General features: G+C 41.6%; 2 protein-coding genes across 3 annotated transcripts; both read left to right on the top strand.

Annotated features, from left to right (window-relative positions):
• The first annotated feature begins 9,070 nt into the window (after window positions 1-9,070).
• On the top strand, window positions 9,071-9,402 carry LOC138912059 (uncharacterized). Its single transcript, XM_070211861.1, has 2 exons — window positions 9,071-9,094; window positions 9,156-9,402. Exons 1-2 carry the CDS (start codon window positions 9,083-9,085, stop codon window positions 9,336-9,338), a joined length of 195 nt encoding a protein of 64 aa, XP_070067962.1. The 5' UTR covers window positions 9,071-9,082; the 3' UTR covers window positions 9,339-9,402.
• A 9,035-nt stretch (window positions 9,403-18,437) lies between these two features.
• LOC108061264 (ubiquitin-conjugating enzyme E2 N) lies at window positions 18,438-19,729 on the top strand. Of its 2 annotated transcripts, none has more exons than XM_017147352.3 (2): window positions 18,438-18,551; window positions 18,602-19,715. In XM_017147352.3, the coding sequence occupies exon 2, from the start codon at window positions 18,608-18,610 to the stop codon at window positions 19,061-19,063; it is 456 nt and encodes a 151-aa protein (XP_017002841.2). In that variant the 5' UTR covers window positions 18,438-18,551; window positions 18,602-18,607; the 3' UTR covers window positions 19,064-19,715. The 2 variants fall into 2 exon arrangements, with proteins under 2 accessions (XP_017002841.2, XP_070072305.1); XM_070216204.1 differs by having other exon boundaries at window positions 18,457-18,551; window positions 18,638-19,729.
• Window positions 19,730-25,835: the final 6,106 nt, after the last annotated feature.

Raw genomic sequence — 25,835 nt, 5'->3', positions numbered from 1 at the left:
GCATTGTTAAACATTTTTTGAGCGATTTTATAAAAATTAGTAATCAGAAAACAAATAGACCTGAATTTTAGTAATTGGCGCTAAAGGAGAAAATATTCTTTAAATTAGAAAAAGGTTCTTCTTTTAAAAAATGCTTTGAACCTACTTTATAGAATATTGAGATTGATCTACTTTTCAGAAATTATTGTTTACTATAATTTTTCCTTTAAGGAAGACTTACCTTTAAAAGCATCCCATATATCACCGATCATCTAGCATTTGACATTCTCATCTGTGGGGAGAAATGCCATTTACCGGGAGAGAGGGCAACTAAAAGAGTAATTTCCAGATTGCATAAGTCGCATAAGTCATGCTGTCAACGGCAGGCAGACAATCAGACAAGAGGAGCGATTTCTAGGGAAAGGGGCAAAGTTCTGTTGCCTGAAATGAGTTGAAAAAGTGAAAAGTTAAGCGAAATGAAAAGGAGTTTTTCCACCGCTTCCCTTTACCTTCAAGCCCTCCACCTATGTCTATCTTTCGGTTCCTTTCAATGTGTCGTTGCTGGTGGCATTGTTTCCATCGCATTTGTTCCAACAAAAGTGCAATTTGCACCCAAAACAGCCGCAAACAAGAGGAGAGAGTGTTGACAATGGCAGAGAGCACCGAAAGAACAAAAGAAATGACAAACAAACAAATACAAATACAACGAGAATCAACAAACAAACACACACACATGACAGAGGCAAAATAAGAAAAATCCCTTTTGTCTCGATGTTGTGTTTTGTAACACAAGAGTGTGGAAAAAATCACGGAAAACTTTGCAAAAAAAGGATAGGAAAATAAAAACCCCTTTCAGTGGAGTGTGTGGCATATGCTCCATAAGAAGCAGTTCAGTTCAGTTCGGTTTCTGTTCGCTATCCCGGCGATAAAACCCCAAACGAACTGGCTGAAAAGAAACGAGGCGGCAAGCAGGCAAAAGAAAACTGCAAAATTGCAGCAAATAACAATGGCAAACTGACAGGAGCAGCAGCAGGAACAGCAACAGCTACTGCCAACCACCACCCCCTCTCAACCCACTGAACCACCCACCCACACAACCCACCGAAGCGGTTGGCTTGGAACAAATGCGTACGTGACACTTTGGTGGCGCAGAGATATAAGAATGTCACATAACTCAACGTGATTAACGTCTTTTTGTCGCTCTCAGGCGGAGTTTCCCTGCCTTTCCTCCCCTTCCTCAGCATGCAAAAATATAGCTGGCTATAAAACAAGTGGTTCTCGGTGGGTTCGTTCTGGCCAAGTCTGGATTCGCTCCCCACACCCGAGAATCGTTTAACGAAAACTTTCGTATTATGCGAAGGCATTTTCCAGCATCCATTTCCTCGCGCCGTTTCTTCCCTTTTCGGTTATTTATGATCTGGTATATCGCATATATTCTATTCGGGATTTGTTGATTCAGTACGTTCTCATTAGGGGGTGCCAAGTTTATGAAGGGGTTTGGATTTATGAATGTTTTATATTTCCTTGCCCTCTATTGGGGGAAAAAAGCAGTAAAATCAAGAATATAATGTAATTTATTGATTTATTAAAAATATTTTGTATTTATTTAACTTAATATTAAATATAAATAATATTTTAAATAAATATTTATCATAATACACATTAAAATAAATCAGATTAAACTTATTTAATGACCAACTAAATATTTTAACAAGCCCTAAGTCAAATTGGAAAACAACATTGGCTAACTAATGATCTTTTTAAAAAATATGTTTTGCTCCTTAAACTAAATACATAATTACTCCCAATCAAGACGGTTTCGTCACACTTTACGGCCATAACTCATCCGCACCTTGCACCGTCATCGACTTGATCATCTAAGCGTCCAAATCCCATTATAAAATCATCAGCCAAAGCTGCAAAACGAACCGATCACAATAAATTATAGCAAAAAAAAAATCGAAGCCAGAGAAATCAACAAGAAAATATCAATTCGAACAATGGAAAATGCGTTTGATATGCCATGGAGCATGATTGACATGTTGTGGCAACCGGAAAGCCGAGACATTATACGATCGCAGATGGATGGCAGAGGCGAGGAAGAGGCACAACGACCGATCTGCGACGAAAAAAGAAAGAAAAACAGTCAAACGCTCACGCGCGCAACAAATTGGATTTATTTACGCCCCGTCAGCAGAGATCCCAGAGCTCAAAATCGATCCCCCAGTAACCGTAGCATACCCATTTTCGATCATCATCATGCATGATGCATGATCGCTCAAATGAACTCACTTGGCCGGCAATTACGGCCGGCAAAAGCAAACTGGGGGCCGTATTGAGTTACACCAAATCGCATTTTGCGCTAAAAGCGATTTGACATTTTCTCCGCGCCCGAGTTCTAGTTAGGATCCGAATCGAGTCCGCAGGCGGTTCCAGCTGCGCTCCAGTCAACCTTAATGACACTCAGCCCGATCGACAGAGCAGCCTAGCTACTGGATTTCTAGAGGGGATTCGAGAGGGTAAAGGGGAACGGTACGCCTCTGCGTTCATACATTAATCAACAGACGAGGCTGCTTGGTGGTTGCCATCCTCCGTTGTTGTTCACACATTTCAGCTCGAATTAGTCGAGGGTTTTCATGAATGAATCGAACGAACCAACGAACGGTTTCTCAAGCCATTTATTTCTTTTTTCGGCCGGGAATTGTGACCACATGCGGTCGCTTCGATGGATCGCCGAATCCACTGAGTCCACTGAACAATAATAAAGAATTTGCCGAAAGAAAAGAAAAGAAGCCGACAAATGCTGGGCTCTATCATTGAGAAGTCAAGAAATGCGCAAGGAAGGCCCCGAGATACTCGTACTTGACTGTAAAAGTAATGCTCTGGACCGGGCCAATCGTCATCATTATTATTTTGTAGCGTTTCATGTTGCGTTGCGAGAAATTGAAATCAGCATGGTGCCGCCGCAGGAAAACGGGGAAATAGGGGAAATCGGGTACCGATCCCAGACAGCCGTCGGCGAAATGTCTTTGTGTGTAATCGGCCATAAGCACAAGCCGCGGGGGTCTATTTTCTCAGCCCAATCTTTTGAGGAAACTTCACGTTGGCCGGGGCCTCTTAATCAAAGAGGTTTCGCTTACAACGAACTGGGTAGAAAATGGGATTAATTTACATTTTCTTTCTGCCTCCCCAAAACTGCAGTTCATTCATCAGGTGAGGATTTTATTTTCAATTTCCCTTGCCATTAGAATTATGACACATTTTCCACAATCAACAGAATACAATCATCAATCTCTAACATCAGAATTTTACAAATGGGGGTTAGAGTCCAACTGGTCCTGGGTTTTGGGGTCGGTGTCATGTCCTTTCCGTTCCTTTTCCCCAACTTTCCAGCATTCCCTTCTCGTTTTTAGACTGTGACAGTTGGACAGGCCGAGTGACAGATTTGACCAGAAAACAATTCGTGTGGCACATACAACAATAAACTTATCCCAAGCCAAGTCCCGTCCTTGGATGCAAAGCCCGACACTGTGTCTACACTTCACTTAACTCAACTCCGCCTTTCCCTCTGTTTTTGCATTTTATCCTCGTCAACAGGATTTTTCAGCATGAGTTGCCTGCCAGGAGAGGCCATCATCAGAGTTTACAGCCAAGGGCGGGCCGAGTCATGTCATCTTCATGTGTCCAGGCAGGCGGAGGAGCCATCTGGACTGGGAGTAGAACTGGGAGTGGGAGTAGGAGTACGGGTTCGGTTAGCTGCTGCCACACATAATGTCCGACTGGCAAGCAGCTGTCACTCAGTCAGGCCGGATGAAGAATGCCGGGATACCCTATCATAGCTGGTAAATCCAAATAAAGTACGAACTTAACACAAGACCCCAAGGTCTAATTAAGTAAACGGATCTTTAATAACTTTAACTGTAATTATAAAAATAACATTAAAGTGATCTAAAGATTATATGTTAATATGATCTTATATGTTTTAAGTAAATAAAAAGGATAGGTTAATTTTGAGCTTTGGAGATCATTGCAACTTTAGTTTATATTTATGAAGTTTCGACTTTAATTACTCTCCAGGTTCTGTAGTCCTCTGTAATTAAAAACAATAGGAACTTTTCAATTTCATAATATAGTTTTCATTCATTTAAAATCAAATAATCTAAATTTAGAGGTTTTTTTTATGGAATTTCGCCTTTATTTACTATACCCCATAGTAGACAGCAGAGTATTTCCTATGTCCCTGATTCCCGGAGTCTGTCCGGATGAGTCCAGCTCATGAAACTCATTCGTGTGCACTTGTCAGGCGCAGCCACCAGTTCGTTTCGATCCCCCATCCTCTTCCGCTTCGTACCATTTTATTCCCGTCACCGTTGTCCTTGCAGTTCGTTTGTGGTCAGTGTTACCATGCGCACGAATGACGCACGCATCTTCGCATGTGGAGTGTTTTTCCTCCACAGCCTCTCTATAGTAATGAATCTGACGGATGGCTCGAGTATTGGTAATGCAATTACAATACCACTGCGGGCTAATTAAATCCCCCACAGAAAGGTAACCCGGACAATTAATATGCTTATGGGGGCAATAAAATATTGATAAATGCCCGGGAGCTCCACACAAATCCCCTGAACAACATCGCGAAACGTTGGTTGTGAAAAATTTATGTGTTAATATTTACAAATAAATTAAGCGGCCCGGTGGAAGAGGGCAGCGAATTCGCAGGGTGGCTGGGTGAGTTGGAGATGCCTAGGCCATTTCATAGCCCATTTATAAAGCCCGGGAATTCGAAGGGGCCAAATGGATGAAGCAGAGCCAATGCAAATAAGGCAACATTTGATTAATGAGTGGGCCGGAAAATTAAACAGCAAAGCAAATGCCGGCGACACTCGAATGAGAGGGGATCAGGTCGTTGAGCTTGGGGCTGGATATCTGGGGTGGTTCAAGTGGCCGCCATGACTCAACAATCCAAAAATGGCCAGAACCTTAATTGCATACTTAGTGCATAGAGCAAATGTACATATATGAAAATCTTTTATAATTTTCGTTTATCTACTAACAGGGTCTCAATTTCATGGCACTTTGCTCAACTCAACTGGTAGTTTGCTTATTCTTAGACATTTGTGGAATATTTGCGAGGGCATAACTCATTTGGTAATTTAAGTACTTGCACGAGTTGGTCGTTGGTCGCGGGTCTCACGTACTCCCCAAACCGAAAGAGGGACTCGGACCCTCTGTGCAGAGTGCCCAGGGGAAAAGGCAGAGACTGACGCATCCGTTCAGTGGAATAGTGGGATAATGTCCAGAAACGAGAGAGGGTTAGGGCACTAAAAGAAATTCGAAGATATAAAACAAGAAATAATTCTGATAAAAAATATAAATATTTTGCAGCATATCTAGGATGCCAAGTTACATGTTTTAAATTTAAATATAGTTTAAACAAGAAGGGAAGCTACCTTCGGCCAGCCGAAGCTTATATACCCTTGTAGATTAAAGAATGCTTACTCGGTGCAGTTTCCGGTATTCCAGATTCAGCGTTTCTATTTATTTAAATTTTGTTTTTAAGTAGTCAAGAATCAAAACGCCTACTTCCTACAAAGTTACAATGAATTTTCTTATATTTGTTTGAATATTCCTATGGGAACCTTAAGATATAGTGGTCCGATCCGGCTCGCTTTGACATATGTACTACCTGCAATAGAAAGAAGACTTTCGGGAAAGTTTCATCGCGATAGCTTTAAAACTGAGAGACTAGTTCGCATAGAAACGGACAGACGGACAGACGGATAGACGGACATGGCTAGATGGACTCGGCTATTGGTGCTGATCAAGAATATATATACGTCTCCTTCACTGCGTTGCAAACATCTGACTGAAATTATAATACCCTCTACAAGGGTATAAAAATAGTATTTTATTCAAGTTTTCAAATCTTAATTTCCTTTCTCTAAGTGCAGTGCAGCAAGTGCTTCAGCTGCTTCTTCCGCTGTGGCTGTTGGGGCTTTGCCTTAAGGAATTAAGCGTGTAAAATACGAGCGCATAAATCTATTTGCTACGCATATAAACAACGAAGCGCATTTGCGTGTGCAATCACGCCATTCTCCATTTGCCATTTGCCGAGAAATGTAATTAGGCCTGCCGCCATGTGGAACGCATTCTGGCCATGCCCAAGGGCGATCTCGGGGCGGAGGCGTGGCAGGGACGGAGCCCGTTTGTGGTCAAAGGGGGGTTGGCCAAACAGATGGCTTCCAGCTGACCGCGACCGCACACAGCCAACCAGCCAACCGGCCAAATCGACCAACCGACCGATGTGGATGCATTTTGTGGACTGCAATCGCCGCGGCCCCAAATGATAACGGGTCACGAATATCCCTTCATTCAGCGATCATCTCGCCCGAAACCCCCATTAATAGAGGGGCAAAGGGGGTTAATGACAATATTACTGCTGTTCGGCCGCCAGGTGAACGCCTTGTGAATTTATTGAATTATGAGACGAGCGGCGGGCCGAGCAAATGCCATTTATTCGCCCATAAAGCGAGTGATTAAAATAAAGCACCAAGGAGGGTAACTAGCTTTATATGAACAATGCTTCAGATACCCTGTAAAACGCCAACAACAAAAAATAAAATTAAAACTTCAATGATAGTAAATTAAATTTTAAGAAATATAAGTTAATTACATTAGTAAAAATATTTCATTTAAAATTATTACTATCAATCAAAATTGTTAAACTCAACCGACTAAACATTTTAAGTAGGTAATTTTAACATACCTACTTATCTTTTTCTTGGACTTTCTTTCATGATATATAGAAATATCATGAAAACCATTTCACAACTTGATGCCCTTTTTTTATGAAGACCACTGCCCGCCATTAACCTAATGACCAACTGATGATACCCTCCGACAAACAATGCACTTAGTTCCGCTGCCGCAGAGGTGACCAAAAAATGCTAAAAAGCTGCACCAAATGTGCAATGAAAAAGTTAGTAAAACGTTAAACCAAAAAAATGGTACCGAAAAATGCAGCAGAGTAGAGTAGAGAAAAAGGAACGAGTGAAGGAGATAAAGAATAATGACCACTTTGCCATCTCGTGGCAAATAACCATTCATCAAATTGTCCAAATTACAGACATTTCACAATGACGCACCCCCCGCTCCACGAGCGATTTGGACTTTTGCAATGCCGACAGAGCGACGACGACGACGATGACGATGACTGCAATTCGTTTACACCAATTTTATGGTAACAAGCTTCTCCCCAGCTCGGTCTTTCCCCCTTTCCCACAACCATACCATACCCATTTCCATCCCCGTTCCCTCCTGGCAACTGGACATGCCCCATGGCAGCTGCTGGCAAATGAGTTGAGCTCGAGTTGAGTTCGGGTTGAGTTTGGCTACCCAGGAATTGGGGTTTATTTTAATACCCTTGCAGAGAGTTACGATGGTTCAAAAAAAGGTATTTTGAAAATATTTGGTATGGTTATATTTCTACGAAAGAAATTGTTATATTATCACACCTTGAAGACTAAGAAGATCAAAATATTATAATTCCTTTAGGCAAATAAATAAAATAAATATAGCCAAACAAAATAGTCTTTAATTTTTCAAGCTCAAAGTGGTTATGTGGTTATGTGGACATTTTTGAATTCAAATTAATTAGCAAATGCATTTGTTATGATTATACGAGAATTAATAACACTGGCAAATTGTGGTAAACATTTTATTATTGGCTTAATAAATACAGAGTTAAGGATCCCTGATGTGTGTTAGAAAGTGAAAGCATAGAAATAATTGAATGAAAAGGTATTTTTAAAGGGTATAATTTTTTCCGCGACCCTTCTTAGCTTTCTCATTTTGTTTTTTTTTTTGTACGGATTGCTTTAACTGGCGGCTGCAATTGGGGGATAATCGCTGAGTGGTGAGATTGAGGGATTCGAGGGTTGGAGGAGCTGACATGTGTCACGCCTAAAACTATGCAACAGCTGCCGCAGCAGCATTCGCCTTCTGCACCGGGCGACATGCATTCAATTTCATGGCTGACCGCTGACAACAACTGCAATTTGGGGACATTAAGTTTTGACATTGAATAATCACCGCCAAAGGCGTTGACGACACACCAAACTCGCCTCGCCAGCCTGCCCTGCCATCCTCACACCTCGCTGCTCATTCATAAAATCGCGTACATCGCATCGCCATGGCCTATAATAAATTCAGCTCACTCATCAGGCAGTCTCTGCATGTGAAATTTTCATAGGGGAGCGTCATCAGTTGGCTTGATTGAGGAGGTGGCCCTGGGGGCAGGGGTGCCCGAGGGGGAGGGGCGCTGTTCCAGCCCGATTCAGTTCAGCTGGGCTCAAAGCCTGGGACCGGCTTTTATTTTGATTTATTTGCCACAGACACGACAGTTAATTTGATATTTTGATTAACTGCAGGCCGGGCTGGTTTTTCTGAGGGGAAAACCTACACTTAAGAAGGCGGAGGGGGTTTAGGGGGAAGTTGAGGGGCCAAGGGTCAGGCGTCAGCTGCTTGGCCCCCAGCTAATCCCTTACATAAGCTCTTACTTTCGCGGCCATTGGGACCAATCCGGCCCCCTTCATCGCTTCCACATAATTTTATAATTTTTATTCACTTTGCGAAAATGTGAAAATAATTGCAGTGCAGTTAATTTATTATGTCGCTGCCAAGACATGAAGTGGTGCGAGAAGTGTAAGCCACTCGCACCAAATGCAAAAGAGTTGCACAGTGGGGTCAAAAATAAAAACAACTTCTTGAAAATATGATATTTTGTATATTTCTTCGAAGCTAAAGATTGCATGGTATATAATTTTCCCAGTAAACGAAATACTGAGAATATGATTAATATTTATAATTTTTTATAGGCATACATATAAGTAAGAAGGTCAAGAAAACATTTATTTTTCAATACTTCTTTCATTCCGATTAATTGGAATTTTTCATATACATTATATTTTTCTGAGAAACAAGATTGTAACCCAGCAATCGGCAGCTGATAGTCCTCCACTTCTAGAAACGATAAGGAGCTGCGGTGGGGTATAAAAAAGCCGATGCACTTTGGGGAGCACTCATAATCAAAGTATCTGCCGAGATGAAGTTATTGGTGAGTGCATTTGTTATAAAATTCATAAAATAAATTAATTAATTTATTAAAAATTCCCCAGGCTGTTCTATTTGCCGTGCTCGTCGTTATCGCGATGACTGCCATTCCCGTTTTCGGACATGTAGTCCCCCAGTGTCCTCCCACCGATGACGTGGCCCAAGGTGGTAACTACCCAATCACGGAATTAACGCGACACGGCCAGCGAAGACCTCCTTCGTATAACACAGGACGAAATGGAAAATAGAAGCTGGAAAATGCTTTAATGGAGAAATAAAATGTCTGATCTTTGACCTCTCTCTCTGAGTAAAAAACGGTTTATAAACTTCGCTTTAGTTTGATTAATTTACAAGAATATACAAATTTTTGTGATTTTGGTATAGTATGCTAAAAATGTCAGAAATAATTTAAAGAAATTTCTAGTGCTTTATATATCGATTGTAGACTTAATAGAAAGATATGATTCGAATTTTAACATATCCTTAAGTCCCTGGTCCCACTGTACAGTCAGCCGTCGACATCGTCTGCCGCCAGGGCACACAACTGTTTATTGTGAAAATTGATTTATTATCGCGATGGCCGAGTTTCTTTTTCCCTTTGCTGCAGGCCTCCCCGGCGACACACACACATGTGCCCCCTTGCAACACTGCACCACTGCACCGCCGCCTGTCATGTAGCATGCACCACCATCAGCGTCATCAGCAATTGTTGTTGCTGCTGCTGCTGCTGCATATTTGCATCGATTAAAATAAGAATTTTACATGCGATTCGTGTTGTCGTCGCCTGGCTTTGTCTGCCGAACTCGGGGCCAAGGAGTGATCCCCTCCTTTCAGGGCGAATGCAATGCGCGGCTTAATAAATTTATAAATACGGCACCAAAAGGGGTGGTTCAGTGGCGTTCGGCGGGGGGAAGAAAGGGGGAGAACTGCTTAAAAATGCATGCATGCATGAATTTTAACGAATTGCTGATGAAAATGTCGCATCATAAATTATTTCATATTTAGGGCCCTTGCCATTGCCATCGAAATGTTGGGCCGGGGGTTCGAGAGGATGGATATGGGATGTATGTGCATATCTGCGATCCGCGTGAGATAAATTGCACTGGCTACGGATCTGGGTGCTTTCGGTCCTTCGCTTCCTTGGCCTCTGTTGTGTGCATGCATAAATTAAATTTATATTTTACTTTCGAGTTATGCGTCTGGGTAATTATTTTATCTTTCGGCCCCCCATTTTAACCCATTCCTGTAAGCACACACAGCTCAGCACAGGCTACGTGGTCATGCATGGCATTCAAAGGTTAATTGGCATTTTCGGTGTATTATTTTATTTCGGCCTTAATTGCCATTGAGTGGCACATGCACATTCGCATGCACCACAACCCCGTCCCCAAACCACCTGGAGTTGCACCACCGTAAAGGGCGTGACTGAGCCGCCGAGGTGGTGGCACTCGCTCGCAGGAGAGTGAGCTCGAAATTGTCAGTTGGGCGCTGATTGATTGATTGATTGACTGATTGGAGGCGAAAGTTGTTTAGTCGTGGGCAACATTCAGTTGAGATGTTTCAGGGTGGAACAAAGTTCCTGGTAAACTAGTTTAGTCTAGTCTGACAGCGAATACACTCTGACAGCCCTTTGAATATAACAAAGGGGGATAAACCAGGTTTTTGGTTTGATTGAAAATCAATCTAGTCTAAATCATTCATTTTTGCTTTTACCTCTAGGGCTTCAAACAAATACAAAATAGTCTGTGAATAATATTTGTTTAATTATAATTTTTTTTGATTACATGAATTTATTAAGTATCTGAAAGTATTGAATAATAATGATACTGAAATTGTTCTTCAAAAGTTCTTTAAATTGTAAGAATCTATAATTCTATAATTCTATAATGTGTCTGACAGACGCTGAAAATTATGACTCTTTATATTGCTTTTATAATTTCGTTTTAGACACAACCCGAATGAAAAATCGGAATTCAGAACTTCCCCCTCTTGGCTTCTGCCTTCTGTCTATTCCTAATGATTCAACCATCAATCCATTCTAAGATTACTTTTTACAAGTTGCATGTCAACAAGCAATTTCTGACGTTGCATTCCCTTAACTGCAAAATATGTTTGACTATAGACCACTTTGCCCCTTTTTTTCTATTTCCCTTTTCCCTGCACAGCCTTCACAGCAATTTCCGAATAGCTCGTCGTTCCCCGTAAGATCCATAAACAACCGACACCGCGAACTTAGTCACGAGTGCAACTTGTCTTCCATGATGGCCGTGACCAAAGGCGGCTGATGGGCCAGGAGGGGCGATACGGCTATATGGCGATATGGTGGCAGGCGTCAACTCCGGCGCGCCAGAATTGGCATTAATGAGCAGACAAAGAGCTCAAACAACCGAACAGCAAACAGCGAGCTGCTAGCACCAAACACCATAATGAAGTCAAAGCAACAGGCCACTTAGCAGCTCAGCACAGGAGATTGAGGGCCCGGTCAGCCAGAGGAGGCAGAGGGAGTGCGGCAAATGCGTCGATCAAATTAACAATTTAATTTCTAAGAAAACTAATTAAAAATCACGCAGCGCTTCGAGCTGCGAGTTGCGAGCTGAGAGCTTCGAGGACTCGAGACGAATTGAGTGAGGAGCGCAGCGAAGTGGAGCTGTCTAAGCAAAAGACCTGCCACTCCGCCCCCGCAGAGCCCCCTTAACTCTTAGCCCCTCCTGCCATGTCTGCCCATGAGTGGCTGCAACATGCGTCAAGCATTCGCAATTAGCGGAGCTGCAGTCTCTGTCAGTTGGGGCCATTAAAAGCAGGCAAACATGCCCCGGCCACTGGCATTCTCCCCGTCCGATGCACACACTTGATTTTCCAATCAGAACATCCACCCGACCCCTCGAAGCCCGATGCAATCTATGGCCAGCGTCTCCTCAAGTTGGCCAGTCAGCAACGTCAGCAACATTTGTGGCAACGCCTTTGCAGCAACAATGCGAGAATTATTGAGGCAAATGCACCTTGGGATAAGCCGAAGTGGGAATACTCTTTCAATTAGATAAGGAATGAGCCAAGGAAAACATTTAAATAATTTTGAAACTAAGAATTATTAAATTAAGTATACGACATGATGAATATTTTTATAAAACTTATCGGAGGTAATATGTAAATTAAGAACACTAATACATTTTATCTTATGATATTAAGCGTTGAAAATAAGCTTAATTTTTTAAGGTAATTTTAAAATCGATGCTGCCAATTCATATGTTTTAATAAAAAAACAAATTTTTGAAATTATTTTTCTTTTTATGAACTTTCTTAAAATATATATAAAACCGCAAATTCCTTGATCATGATTAAAAATTAAAAAAAAAATTAATCCCAAGTTTATATTTTTTAAATCATTTAAAAACTTACATATTTTATAAAAAAAATTAATTTAACTAAATTGAAGTTATTTTTAATGTTGAGATTAACAATAACGTAGTTATAGGATCTCCCATAGACCAACCAGATACAATTTCAAGGACTAATTCGAACCCCTTTCGCCTGGTAAATTCCAGAAAATTGGAGCAGCGATTCGGCGGTAATAACTGGCTCGCCGTGGTTAGTGCAGCAACGTCAGACATGCTACATAGCCGCACAACTTGCAGCTTGCAATTGCTGTCTGCCAGCGGCTGATGGATGGATTGCCCGTTTGACTGGCTCCGTTGTTCCCTCTCCACCGAGCCAACCCCTCAACCAAGCCCCGCAAAAACCAACTTAACTCAAGTCAACTCTACTCCTGACTCTACTTGTCTCGACTCGGCTCGCCTTTCCGAGATGCCACACATGCTAAACTATCTGCCCTGCCCTCCTGCCCTTGCCCCCGTGCCACGCCCCTTGTTTGTTCGCGCTCGTGTGCGACTTGTCGAGAAGAAGCAGAAAGGGGGGCTGAAGGGGCGGGCTGGATCGTTGTACGTCGTCAACGTTGACTGCTAATAGACGCTCACGCTCACGACTTTATGCCACACATCACTCAAGCGAATATGGAGGACACCGAGAGGGGGCAATGAGGCACTGTTGCTGATGTTGCATATAATTAATTTATTATGTTGTTGCCGCTCGCAGCCTTTGGCCATATTTTGCGACGCTGCCATCATCGTCGACAAGAAATCCCGCCATCCCACCACCCCGCAATCCTTGATTCCGTCTTTCTATGGCTGCATTTATAATGTTTGCCTTGGCTGGCTAGATTCCCGGCTCGTCGTGTTATTAGTTGTGCATTTGAAGTGGCAGCAGGAAATTGACTCAACTTGGAGCCCAGTGCAGCCCCCTTCGGAGGACGGGTGGATTTCGCATCCGAAGATGTAAATGGGCAATTTGTACGCATTAGAGAAATGCAACTTAAGGCATTGCACAACTAGGTGAAGGAGCATATGACTTATGCAAGTGACAATGCTGAAATGATTGACTACACTGGCCACCACGAATTTCGGACTTAAATAAATAATATAGAAAACTTAAAAAACAAGATACATATTTATAAAAACATAAAAAAAAATGTATGATATATAGTGAATATTTTCTAGACAGGATTTTTTAAATATCCAGATATTATTTTAGTTTATTTTATCGTTTTTTTTTAATTTAGATATTACTTACAGAATTCTGTTCTGAACACCTTAAAATTTACCTTTAAACCATCCTTTTTCCATTTTTGTAGCTGTTTAGCTTTCTTACTAATGAATATAAACAGAAATCATACGTCAAATTCCTTGATTTTTTCACCCAGCGATTTTCGATTCAGACATTTCATTGATTTCCATTGAAGTGAACTCCACCGAGTGGCGTTCAGCTGACACGAGAGCAAAGGTCGCACATTATTAGCGTTGATTTGTGCACTTTGTAAGGTGCCCTGCCCCCGGTCCCCCGGCCACCACACCCCTCTATTCAAGCCAATGCCAAAGGCGAGCTGTCAACGCCTTTTGGTGCCAGCAACTTGCAACTGCAGTTTCAATCAATCAAACGCGAGGCGAAACGGATGTGGACATGCCACTTCACACACGCCACTAAAGCGCCCGAGGTTGGGGTTGTGTTGGCCGAAGGTGTCAACAAAGGTGTGCCACTGCCACAGCTCCAGCAACAGCAACTGCAACAACAAGAACATCAACTGTTTGTGCAACTCCAAGTGCGGAATGAACGAACGGATATGTGGCAAAGTTTCCTGAATGGCATTCTGCTGGTGAAAGGCAATTTAATTGAGGGGCTTCTCGCCGCCCGACGCTGCCTGCTCTGTTTCCATTTCGTTATTAAGCTGAAAATCGGTCCACCGGTTGGCGAACGGAGCAAAAATGTTTGCACACCCAATTTATCATTTCATTTACAGCGCGAAACGCACAAAAATGCAACCGCATTTGGCCAACATTAATCATACGACATGTTGACAGCTGTCAGCGCGTTCGCTCGTTGATTTTGTTGCCACTGCGATGTTGCGATGCTGCTGTGGCCTTTGCTTGGAAATGCTGCAAATTGTTGAGCTCAGTGGCCAATAAACATTTTAATCCACTCTCAAAGGGAACGAGAAATTGCGTTGACCGAGTAAATGAAAGGCATCAAAGAGAAATCCAGCAAAGTAATGGGAGTCTTTTAATAAGATTCATTATCCTTTAATGTTGTTTAAATCATTACATCTTTATAGGTAAATGATTTAATAAAATTATAGTTTAATAGTATTTTCTGTTTAAAAATGTAAATGGATTTTTTTTCGATTTAAACTTGGTTTATTAACCAAAAACATTATATTCCAAAGTATTTTTTCTTCTAGAAAATCTTAATAAAATCTTCACAAAATGTTAAATTAAATAAATAAATATAACAAGTTTAACAAATTAAATTTTCGTTACAAAAAATAATTATAAAAATCCTGGTATAATATTTAGGAAACATTTTTTAGCTATATAAATTCAATTCACCAAATAGAAGTATTATTTGCAAAACTTATGAATTAAATTCAAAAATTTCCACGCTTTTTCCATTATCCATAACCATAATCTGAGAGTTCTTTCATCCCCGGCCGAATGGGATCGTAATAAATCTTTCTGGCACACTACGCCAAATGAACAATGAAGAATAATGAGGCCTGTGCCAAAAAGAAAAGAAATTCTGACTTGTCCACAGTAACTGAACTGGGTGAAGGAGAGATTGAGCGAGTGGCAAAGTACATAATAAGCTCATTAATCATGGGACACACAGAGAACCGGAAGGGAAGTGCGACAGAGGAGAGCAATCATCATCATCCATATGGAGTGACTACTGTGTCACTCAGTTCTCAGCTCCAATCGTGCGAAATGTGGGCTCATTGTGTTTCTGGGGGCGTGTCGTATCTTGCAACAGTTTGATCATTAATTAGCTGGCATTTAATGTTAGATGGCCCCTGTGTGCAACATCATTAATCTCGCTTGAGAGCGAACAAATTGATGCCCCTGGTGCCTGATGTCCGATGCCCGACCGGCCAGTCTTGGCCTGGAACAAATCTAATATACTTCTTTTTTCCGGCATTTCCGTCTGGGGCATTTGTTATTTTGAATTGTTGTAGAATTTTTCACAATTTTCACATTTTTCAACATCCGCCGTGGCGGACCAACAATGGCCAAAGAGCGAGAACCAAACATCATCATCATCAGAAGTCGGGGCAGCATCGTCATGGTCTTCATCTCATTGTCGGCTCTATAATTCGAATCATTTATAACTCGAGAAAAGAATTGGTTTTGGGTAAGGCACTTTTAATACCACGCTTTAATTAGCAAAATAACGATATTACGCTAATAGATTTTAATTAATTAAAATACATTTTTAAGGATTTTTCCTTAAAAAGTCTTAAAAACTAGAAACATTAACATATTCTATCTAAATAATTTTTAAAAATTCTTAAAATAAATAAATTCCTAAATAAAACTGTCAAATTTAATTGCAGGGTATCATCTTACGTCGACCTTAAATGCTCGTTCAAGTGAATGGTGGGTCGGTCATTGGTCCGGACTCCGAACCTCTGATGGCTACCGTCGTAATCTCGGATCCGAGACAGACGCCCGTCCATCTGTCCACCTTCCGTCCGCCTGCAATGTCCACCGAGATTTTTTGATTGATGGCGCGAGTGGCGCACGTTGCAGTTGCTCTTAAAATTTTTATAAATTATAATTTTTCCATCGACTGGCAAACATATTTTTCATGTCATGTCATTCCCCCTGCCACTGCCTGTCCTGCACTCCGATTGATTGATGAAAATGCGAGGCGTGTACGAAATAAAGGAAAGAAATATAATAATAATGATATATCTATGCAAATTACGGCACACAAATTATTAGTTTCGTGTTCTGCGAGGATGACGACGTCGACTCTCGAGTCGGGCGGCGGAATTTCATATTAATTTGCCAGCCATTAATCATCCGACGAGGGGGTGTCGCCGTCGAAGCTTGATTTCTTTCGGGTTGGAGTCAAAGGTGGCAATTCGTTGCTGGGGTGTGCTTAAATTTAAGTGAATTCACGCTGCCTAATTTCAATAATATAGACAACGGAAGTGATTCTTTCAAAAAAATTGATTTGATTAGATAAAGTTTGGTATTAAAAATATAGTAATAAATAAGCAGTTATCTTGATTTTTTAATGTATTCTAGGTTTATAAAATAATTATTAATTTTACTAGATTGTCTGGTGACAACATTTAAATTGATTATTGAATAAAATGCCTTTTAAGTCAATTGTTTGCCATGGTATTTCTACAAGTTAATCTTTGCACAACTTCATTTTGAGGCCCTTATTTTGCCGGCCAGTAAATGGAATTTCTGCCAACAAGCTGCGGCCTGGCAAGCCCCGATATAGTTGGAAAACAAAAACCGAGCTATGCTGCACTTCATCCCAGCCATATTCTCGACTCGACTCCGCTCGAATCCGACTCTGCGGCCAAAGGGCAATAAAAACTATTTACAGTTCAATTTGCTATAATATTTGCAGCTGAAAACCGCAAACGACAAATATGCACCACTGAAGCAAACCAAAGCGAACGAAACCAAACCAAACCAAAACGACAACCACAGACACAGCGACCTTTCCCAACATCATATTCCCACTAGGAAAAGCCTTCGCTTGCGAGATACGCAAATAGCTTAAACTTTTTATGCACAGTAGTCGGGGATGAAAGGGGATATTAGCTTGATAGAAATTCCTAGAGAACCAATAAGTCATCATTCGATAATTAGAAAATACTGATCACAAAATTAAGTGCTTCATGTTTATCAAGCTCTTTATAATGTTTTCTTTAATTGTCCTAAAAATTGTAATAAATACAAACATTAAATATATATTTGTTAAGACATTTTACCCTTTTTAGAGGGTATCTAAGTATCCAAACTCCCGACGTATCAGATTCCAAAGTGTTTAGCATGCGCCAGCGCATTCAAAGTGGAATCAAAGTTTATGCACACGAGGACATTCAGGCGGGCAGGGAATGTTCGTTTGCGTATCTGAAAATCTACAGACAATAATCTAGTGTAGAATAGTGCGGGAGCACCGAAAGGGTTAGGTTGCGTTTGTGTTGCCATTCCGGCCACTCGACACTTTCCATGGCAAAAGTTATGCAACCAATTTACATACAAAAACAACTCAATAAACGTGCGAAATGCTAACGATTTGTAAAAGTTGGAATCCCCCCAACTCGCTCGCTAACACACATGAGTGTATTACGTCCTGTTATTGGTTTTTGTAGCCATTCCACGAGGGCAGGCCCAAAGAGGAGGTTGTTCGGGGGGTCTGGGGGGTTCCACATTCACTGCCCTGGCAATTTAGCAAAGTATTTCCTCGTCGCTCTAAAAAGTTGCCCACTTTTTGTTACACCAACATGAGACGTCCTCATCCTCGTCGTCGTAGTCGTCGTCCCGTCGTAAACTGTGGGCTTATTTTCATGCCCGGAGCCATGAAAACGGAAATTGTGCATGAAAGCTGACTGCTAACCATGCCCCCAAGCCCCCATGCGAATTGCGGGGGCAGCGGAGCACCCACTTACACGAACCTAACTCGATTATTATAATATTCAACTATATAATCCAATGGGAAAGTTTGCTAATAAGCTGCTAGTTGAGTGCCAGTTAACATTGCCAGTTCACCCGGGATTTCAGAAGGACTCAAGGATTGCAGGATGGTTTTATTGTTGTGGATGGGGAATGTGGATGGAGCACAAGGGCGAATGTCTCGAGTCAATTTCAATTTTGCCCACTGAAGGATAATTGCAAATGTATGGCGATTGAACGTTTGATTTTCGCTCTTATTGAGATGATTTGGCTAATCGAATCAGTTAAATTGATTGAATGACAAGTGAGGCTATGAATTATATAAATTTTACATAATAAACCAAGTAAGCGTTATTCTTGGAAGAAGTTTCATATCAACTACAAAAAATTATCAAATTCATTATAACACTATCTGAAGAAAGTCTCTAGGGGAAAAAGGTATTTAAAGGGATATCATTAAAAGCCGTTGTAAAATAAATTCTTATAAGTAAAACATGTCCGAACTACCTCGTCGAATTATCAAGGAGACGCAGCGTCTTCTGGAGGACCCGGTTCCGGGTATTAGTGCCATCCCGGATGAGAATAATGCCCGCTACTTCCGCGTTCAAGTCACTGGACCCCATGATTCGCCCTTCGAGGGCGGGGTTTTTAAGTTGGAACTGTTTCTACCGGAGGATTATCCCATGAAGGCACCCATGGTTCGGTTCCTGACTAAGATCTATCATCCCAATATCGATAGTTTGGGTCGCATATGCTTAGATGTGCTGAAGGACAAATGGAGTCCGGCGCTTCAGATTCGCACCATTCTACTTTCTATTCAGGCCTTGCTAAGTGCCCCAAATCCGGACGATCCACTGGTCAACGATGTGGCTGAGTTATGGAAGGAAAATGAGGAGCAGGCCATACGAAATGCACGGGAGTGGACATTGAGATATGCCATTGGAAAATAACTTCCTTTGATTAAAATCTATTGAAAAAAAATTTCCTCAGATGCCCATTTTAAATCACCATTTAACCGCATTTATTGCGATTTCAAGGCGGAATGTGGTATTAATTAAATTATGTCTAAGAGTAATTGTCGCCCCGCGGCGGGTTGTCTAATTGCAACTAATCACACACACAGATAGCCACAAGTGCCGCAGCAACAAATAAGGCATCGCAGCGACTTTCACTAAACACGAGCGATGTGGCATGAAAAATGACTCTGGTCCAGTATACCAGCGCCATACAAAAGCGACTGCTAACGGTATTTAATGACACATGAAGTCGTCAATCACTCAGTAAATCTCGACATGTCGCCCGTACCGAAAGTCTCTTTGCCGGCCGGCCGGCTACCCCCGCAACTCGAGAACCCAAAACAAAATAAAATACAATAAAATACCCCAGCGATGCCAGGCGAGTCAAAAGCGAAACGAAAAACGCTCCCGGTAGCAACACAATTTGACAGCCGCCTGACAGTTTAAATTAATTGATTTATATGGGGTGCCTGGAACGGAAAGTGGACACTGCTCGGAGGTTAGGGAGTGGCGCTTTCGCTTAATCGCCCCCCAAAACAAAGGGAACTAAAATACGCTTGAACCGACTAACAGATACTTAGTAACCGAACAAAAAAAATAATAACGATACTTGATTTCACGATAAAATGTTATTATTAAGTAAATAAATACCGATTATTAGATCATACATCTCGTCAAAACAACCTACTGTTCGATGATACCTCATAATCTTTCCATTACCCGGTATTTAAGTATTCTGATATGGACTTTCAAGTCACTGAATGTCATTGCATTTTCATATCACTCGGGAGCCTATCAAGACCCCCATTTGGGGGCTACCCTGTGTTTACGATCGTGTCAAATGTGCCCAAGTACTTGCCACTTCCCGAGAAGAACCGTCGAGACACCTGCCACACTCTATAGTTTATATGCTCAATCTATCAGCGGAGCTCCGATCTTGCAGTGTCCGATTTATAGACAGTGTAATAACATTATCGATTCGGTTAATTATATGATAAATAGTGTGCGCCCTGGCGGGGAATTCGACGATTATCTCGAGGGTTGCTCAAGTGTCTGGCGCATAAATCAGGGAAGCTGTCACGCGAATTGACCCGGCCACGGACGCAGTCGCGCCACTTGACTGATGATGTCTTGGCCCCGATGCGATGCGATCCGTTGGCCATCGATCTCTAGCGGGGGATCTCTTGCTTTGCATTTCACTTTCCGACTTTTGTCGCCGCCACTTACAGATGCGTCAAAACTAACAAGATCGATGGCATGGAAACGCCATAAGGCGTCGATCGCCGATCAGCGATCAAGTGATCATTGATGTCTACGACGGAGCTCGGTATCTCTGGGGTAAACTCGTGGCGTCTTTGATTTCGAGTCTTTATGGTGTCGCGACGGCGCTTGATTGATGCCTTGATGAGGTATAACCAAAAGAAAAGGAAAGCCGCTATGAATTATGGGGGGTACTTACAAAACGAAATATCGTGTGGTTTATACCAAGTCGAATTGTGAAGAGAAATATTTTTTATGTAATTATTTGTTACTATATTATTATTTTTATTATTATTAGTATTTAAATTCTGGTTTGCCAATTCCCAAAAACCTTTCTTACTTTAGATATATAGTAATTATAGATAATAATTATGGAACCTTCTTAATCCCTCCATACTATAAAAATCAAAATTTTACTAAGAATAATTTCTTTCATTATTAAAAATTACAAAAATCCTTATCGATTTTAAAAGTAACTCTAATGTTTTAAACCAGCTAATGGAAACCTTTTTTATTCCTAAAATAATCTCGCCTTAAATTCGCAAAAATACAATATTGATGTAGCTCAGAGTGCTAACAAAACAAATCCTCAATTCATTTGATTTTTATTGGCGCACAGATTTTATTCGTCTAGCTAAGGACTCGCACCTACCATCCCCTTCACTTTACTTATCTCAGCATCCACTTCTGTTACAACTTCATTTGAGCAAATCTCTATAATCCCATCTGATTCCGATGGCACAAAACAAACTTTGCCGGTCCCTCAGACGGCAAATAACTCTTTTTCGCAGCCAGGGCGAACAATCCAATCCTTGGGCCGTCGTCGTCTCGTCCCCGTTAATCCCGCTCGTAAGCATTTTGTCACATTTCAAAATCATTTATCAAGAGCTTTCACAACAGCAACCCTCACGCCCCGAGCCGATCCGCATCCGCATCCGAATATACGAATATCCGAATATGAACCCCATTCACATCGCATCTCTGTCACTGCACTGACAGTTGTGCACATTAATTTTTCAACACAGACTTTGGGAAATTTGTTCGGGCCACAAATTTCTCGATGCCATGAGATGCGATGCGATGCTCAATGGGAGACGACGAATAAAATACAAAATAAACATCTCTCTTTGTGTATTTGTATCTCAGCTCGCAGCGCTGAGCGCTGAGCTCTCTGCATCTTTCGGTTTGCAGTTTTGTGTGTGCGCCTCGCCGGGCTAAAGTAATTTTTCATATCATAAATTTTCAAGTCAGTTAATCCCACACGCGGCGTTCGTTGTCGGCTTCTTGCACTCTCTCTTCTCTGGGTTTTATTTATGCCTTCCGCCAGATTCTCCATCTCCGCAGCTGATGGCAGCTGTGACACTTTGACATTTCAGTGATAATTCATACTTTTGCATGTCATACTTAATTATGGCAACAGACTGTGTGGGTCTTTTATCATATTTAATTTCGGTCTCTTGCATTTCTTCTGTCAGGCACATCATTATTGCTCTCTTAGGCCGCCGCCGCCTTCTAGGTTTTTCGGAACTGGGAACTCAAGACCCCAAATCCCATTCCCAATCCAGAGACCCGGCTCAGTTCACTAATTACTCGACAGACATTTCCCAATCGTCTTCAAACTTAATTTATCACCTCGGCTCTCTTGGCTTCGCCACGGATGATTAATACATTTCTACGCTCCTCTGGCACACAAAATGACATAGAATATGTTTCGAAAAAGGGTTTTTGTTTTCGGCTCGGTTTTTCATATGCCAAACACATCAATCATCGGGCAGAGTCGGTGAAAAGGGGGGAGCTGTTGTCCCAGGGGCTGGGGCTCAGAGCAAAAATCAAATTTCCAGCAAAATCAGCTTAGCGATTCTGAAATTAGTGGACATGTCAACAGGCGAGGCAGGGGAGCATGAGGATTTGAGCCTAAAACCACAGAGAGCATCTGCAATCGTATTAAAAGTTCATTCCCTATCTTAAAGGTTTAAGATAAAAATGAATTTAAATAAATAAAGCAATGGAAAAAATATTTAAAATATCAAATAAGTTTTAAACTTTAAATATTAGTTAAAAAATTATTTTAATAGCTAATTATTTTTTAAATTTATTTTTTGTATTTATTATTTGTTAATTTATTATTTTACATTTTTTCCCTCAAAAACATTTCCATAAACATAAGAAATAGGACTGGTTTTCTTTTACCTATTTTTTCATAATTACTTATATTTATTCTTAACTCCTTTAGATATCTTAGAAAATTGCAAGGACCTGTACGGAGTCCTCAAGAGAGGGTATCTTGACTTCGCACAACCCAATCAAGTTTCCGCCTCTACTCGGTGTGGCTGCCATCTCGCTGAGTGATGTGCGGCCATCAATCTAAACTCATCATTTTGAAGGCGCGCTGTCAGCCATAATGACCGAGGCCAGGGCAAAAAACTATATAGAAAAATGTCTGACGAGACTCACACGATGATGGGGCGAGGGGAGGGGCTTTCAAAGGGGGTGGCAGGGGGAAAGGAGTGCAGGGGAAGAGGCTAACTGCGATGGGTCACACAATTCCGCACACAGAGTCGTCAATCATAATTTATAAATTGCCATGCCAACTGATGTGTGTCTTTGTGTGTGTGCGGGGGTGTGAGGATGGAAATCCACATCTATTCGAGTTGTGTTTTTCGCCTTTGTACTCGACTGTGTTTTCTTGCGCCTGTGCCATATCCAACTAATTATTCAACGTCTCATTAAACAAATAAATGTGTCAGAGAAACATTTGTTTCCCATACATCACGGGCCAAAGCGAAGGCCGCCAAATCACGTCATGTGAAAATGACAAATCAAATGAGATTAACACTTAATTTCGTTCTGAAAGACGAAAACAGAAATAGAGTGAAATATTTCACCGCTCGGTGCGCATTCTTCGCTCGGAGCCAGTGCCTCCAGCCAAGCGTTCTTGATAGATGTGAGTGCTGCGCATATTTCAGGGGAAATCACCTGACAGCCGGCCATATGGGCCGTGAAATTAAAAACCATAATTAAAATGTTCCCCGAAGACTGTGGAGGCCTTGCCAATGAATCACGCGTTGAAAGGCATTCCGCTGGGGATTAAGATGCCGATCCCTGCGGCATATGCGAAAAACTCAAGACAATAAGGTGTCATATAAAAAAAATGGATTCTACAATGAAAAAAAAATAATATTTAATATCTGACAATTTATTTACAATTTTAAAAATGCTATTCAAGAGATTTTAAATTTCTACTTTGTATGCAAATAGTTTCTAATTGATATATGAGCATTTTCGGACTGTCAATCCAATTCTTTTCGCACTCTTCAATCTATTACTTGATGCCATTGTGTCGACGGCTATTGGACATTTAAAGGCTCCGCAGCTGGGTTTTCTTGTCACCTCCCATTGGCCTTATCACATGCCACATTCCCAGTGCCAGACTGCAGAAACAGTTGATGCTCGTCGTGCAATTTATTGAGCACATCAATCAATGTGGCAATTCCATTTGAGTACTCCCCCCGTTGTTGTTGTGATTCTCCGCAAATAATTGCACATTGCACATGCCTGTCAATGGGTGTGGTCAGTGCAAGAGCCAGTGGAAGAGGAAGACTCGCCGGCAATCGTCACTCTAAAGATGGGCAAAACAAAAACAGGTCAATCATCGATCATGGTCATCACCATCATCAGCAACCAAGCCGACGAGCCACATCCTCGTCGCCTCATTATTGATGAGCCCGGAGCACAGACACACTAGTCAGTGATGATCAATTTTCTTAATATTTTAAAAACAGAACCACAAAAAGTTATACATTTTAAATGGTTAAAGAAATATAATAAATAATAAAAAGAAGGACGGATAATTAAGATTTTATAGAAAAGGGATCGCAAGAACTCCTATTTTCAGAAAAAATAAAGGACGAATCCCGCCGAAATGCCATCACTGACTCGCAGAGGCAAAGACAGGGTCCGTCATCGTCATCGCCGGTCCTTCCCATCCATACCAGATAATATCTTTTTGCAACAAATTTTTGACAGCTTCGATGCGGCCTGGTTGGGTCCGGTCTTGGCCCGTATTGGCCATATTGGCCTGGAAATGCAGGCTGGTCGGTCGGCTGGTCTGTTCGACGGCATCGGCATTGTTAAGACCCCTCGGAGTGCTGTTGGGCCTGTCACATTTATCACAAATTCAATGAATAATAATTTTTGCACGCTGTGTGATGTGACGTGCTAATGTTATCTGATTGGAATCGCCGATGAAGCAACAGGAGAGCACACCAGATGGGCCAGGAAATGGGGAGCCGGGGGCGGAGTACTGTAGCCGGGGCTTTTAAATATTAATTATGGTCCCTTTTTCTCGAGCTTCGGCTTTCGACTGCCATTTTGTATTATAAATTGCATTCCCGATAAGCGGCGAATTATTGATCGATGCTGGGGGCCAAAAAGGAACCGAAGAGGGTTATCTTCCCGAAGAGCGAGAGGCAGAGCGATCATAATTTAAGGCGACGATCTGACATTTCCGGTTTTGATTGATGAGAGCAGCAGCGATTGTAAATCACTGGCCTTACCCGCCGCTTATCTATCGCTATATCCACAAGATAAACATGGTCGAATGGGATTTATAGATACTCTACTAGTTAAGTGCAGTCGCCCACTCTCTATGCTGCGGCGCCTACTGGAATTACACTTTGGCAGCTTTATGGTCCCTCATCGATCACTTGGCGAGCGGAATGCGGCAATCTAACATCAACATTGGCCGAGATAAGAGAACGGATGAGGGTAAACCAGCCCGTAATTCCAATGCCAACAGGGCAATTGTTCAGCTATTTGATCGAGATAAAATCTAAAAGCAAATATGTATAGAAAATATATGGAACTTACAAATTAATTGAATACAAAGTAAAAAAAAATGGTTCTGAATTATGTACAGTTTTATTTCTGAAATTTAAAATGTTTGTTCTTCAAATATTTTTATATTTTATTTTTAATTAAGCCGCGTATAGTCTAGGTGCTAAGCAAAGATTTATTTAGGAAACCCCCTTTCTAAACGAGGACTAACCTATGTTCTCCAAATGATTCATGTCCTCGGCGAGTTCATAAAAGTGTTGCTCGATCAATTGATTTTAGCGATTGGTGCCATCAATCACACACGGACTCACGCCCCGAAAACTCTCGAAGTGATCTCCCTCGAGGAGCGGAGACTGTTCTCATTGGATCCGACAGGCAGTGTCAGTGAATAACCCCGCTGGCTAATCAATTACAAAGAGATGCCAACATGTCAGGCCCCAGACAGGCAACAAACAGCCCGGCGAACAACAGTCAAGGCGAATGGCTTGAACGGCAGGGAAATTCGGAAAAGAAAATCGAGCGCCAAATTACTTTCAACACGGTGCAGTAAATCGTAAATCAAATGAGTGTTGGGGAATTCGCAAACAATTCCAAGAATGTTGTGTGAACA

Source organism: Drosophila takahashii, chromosome 2L (genome assembly GCF_030179915.1).
Source record: "Drosophila takahashii strain IR98-3 E-12201 chromosome 2L, DtakHiC1v2, whole genome shotgun sequence".
Lineage (NCBI taxonomy): Eukaryota > Metazoa > Arthropoda > Insecta > Diptera > Drosophilidae > Drosophila > Drosophila takahashii.
The sequence above is the reverse complement of the archived record's forward strand: the minus strand, read 5'-3'. Positions and strand labels throughout refer to the sequence as shown.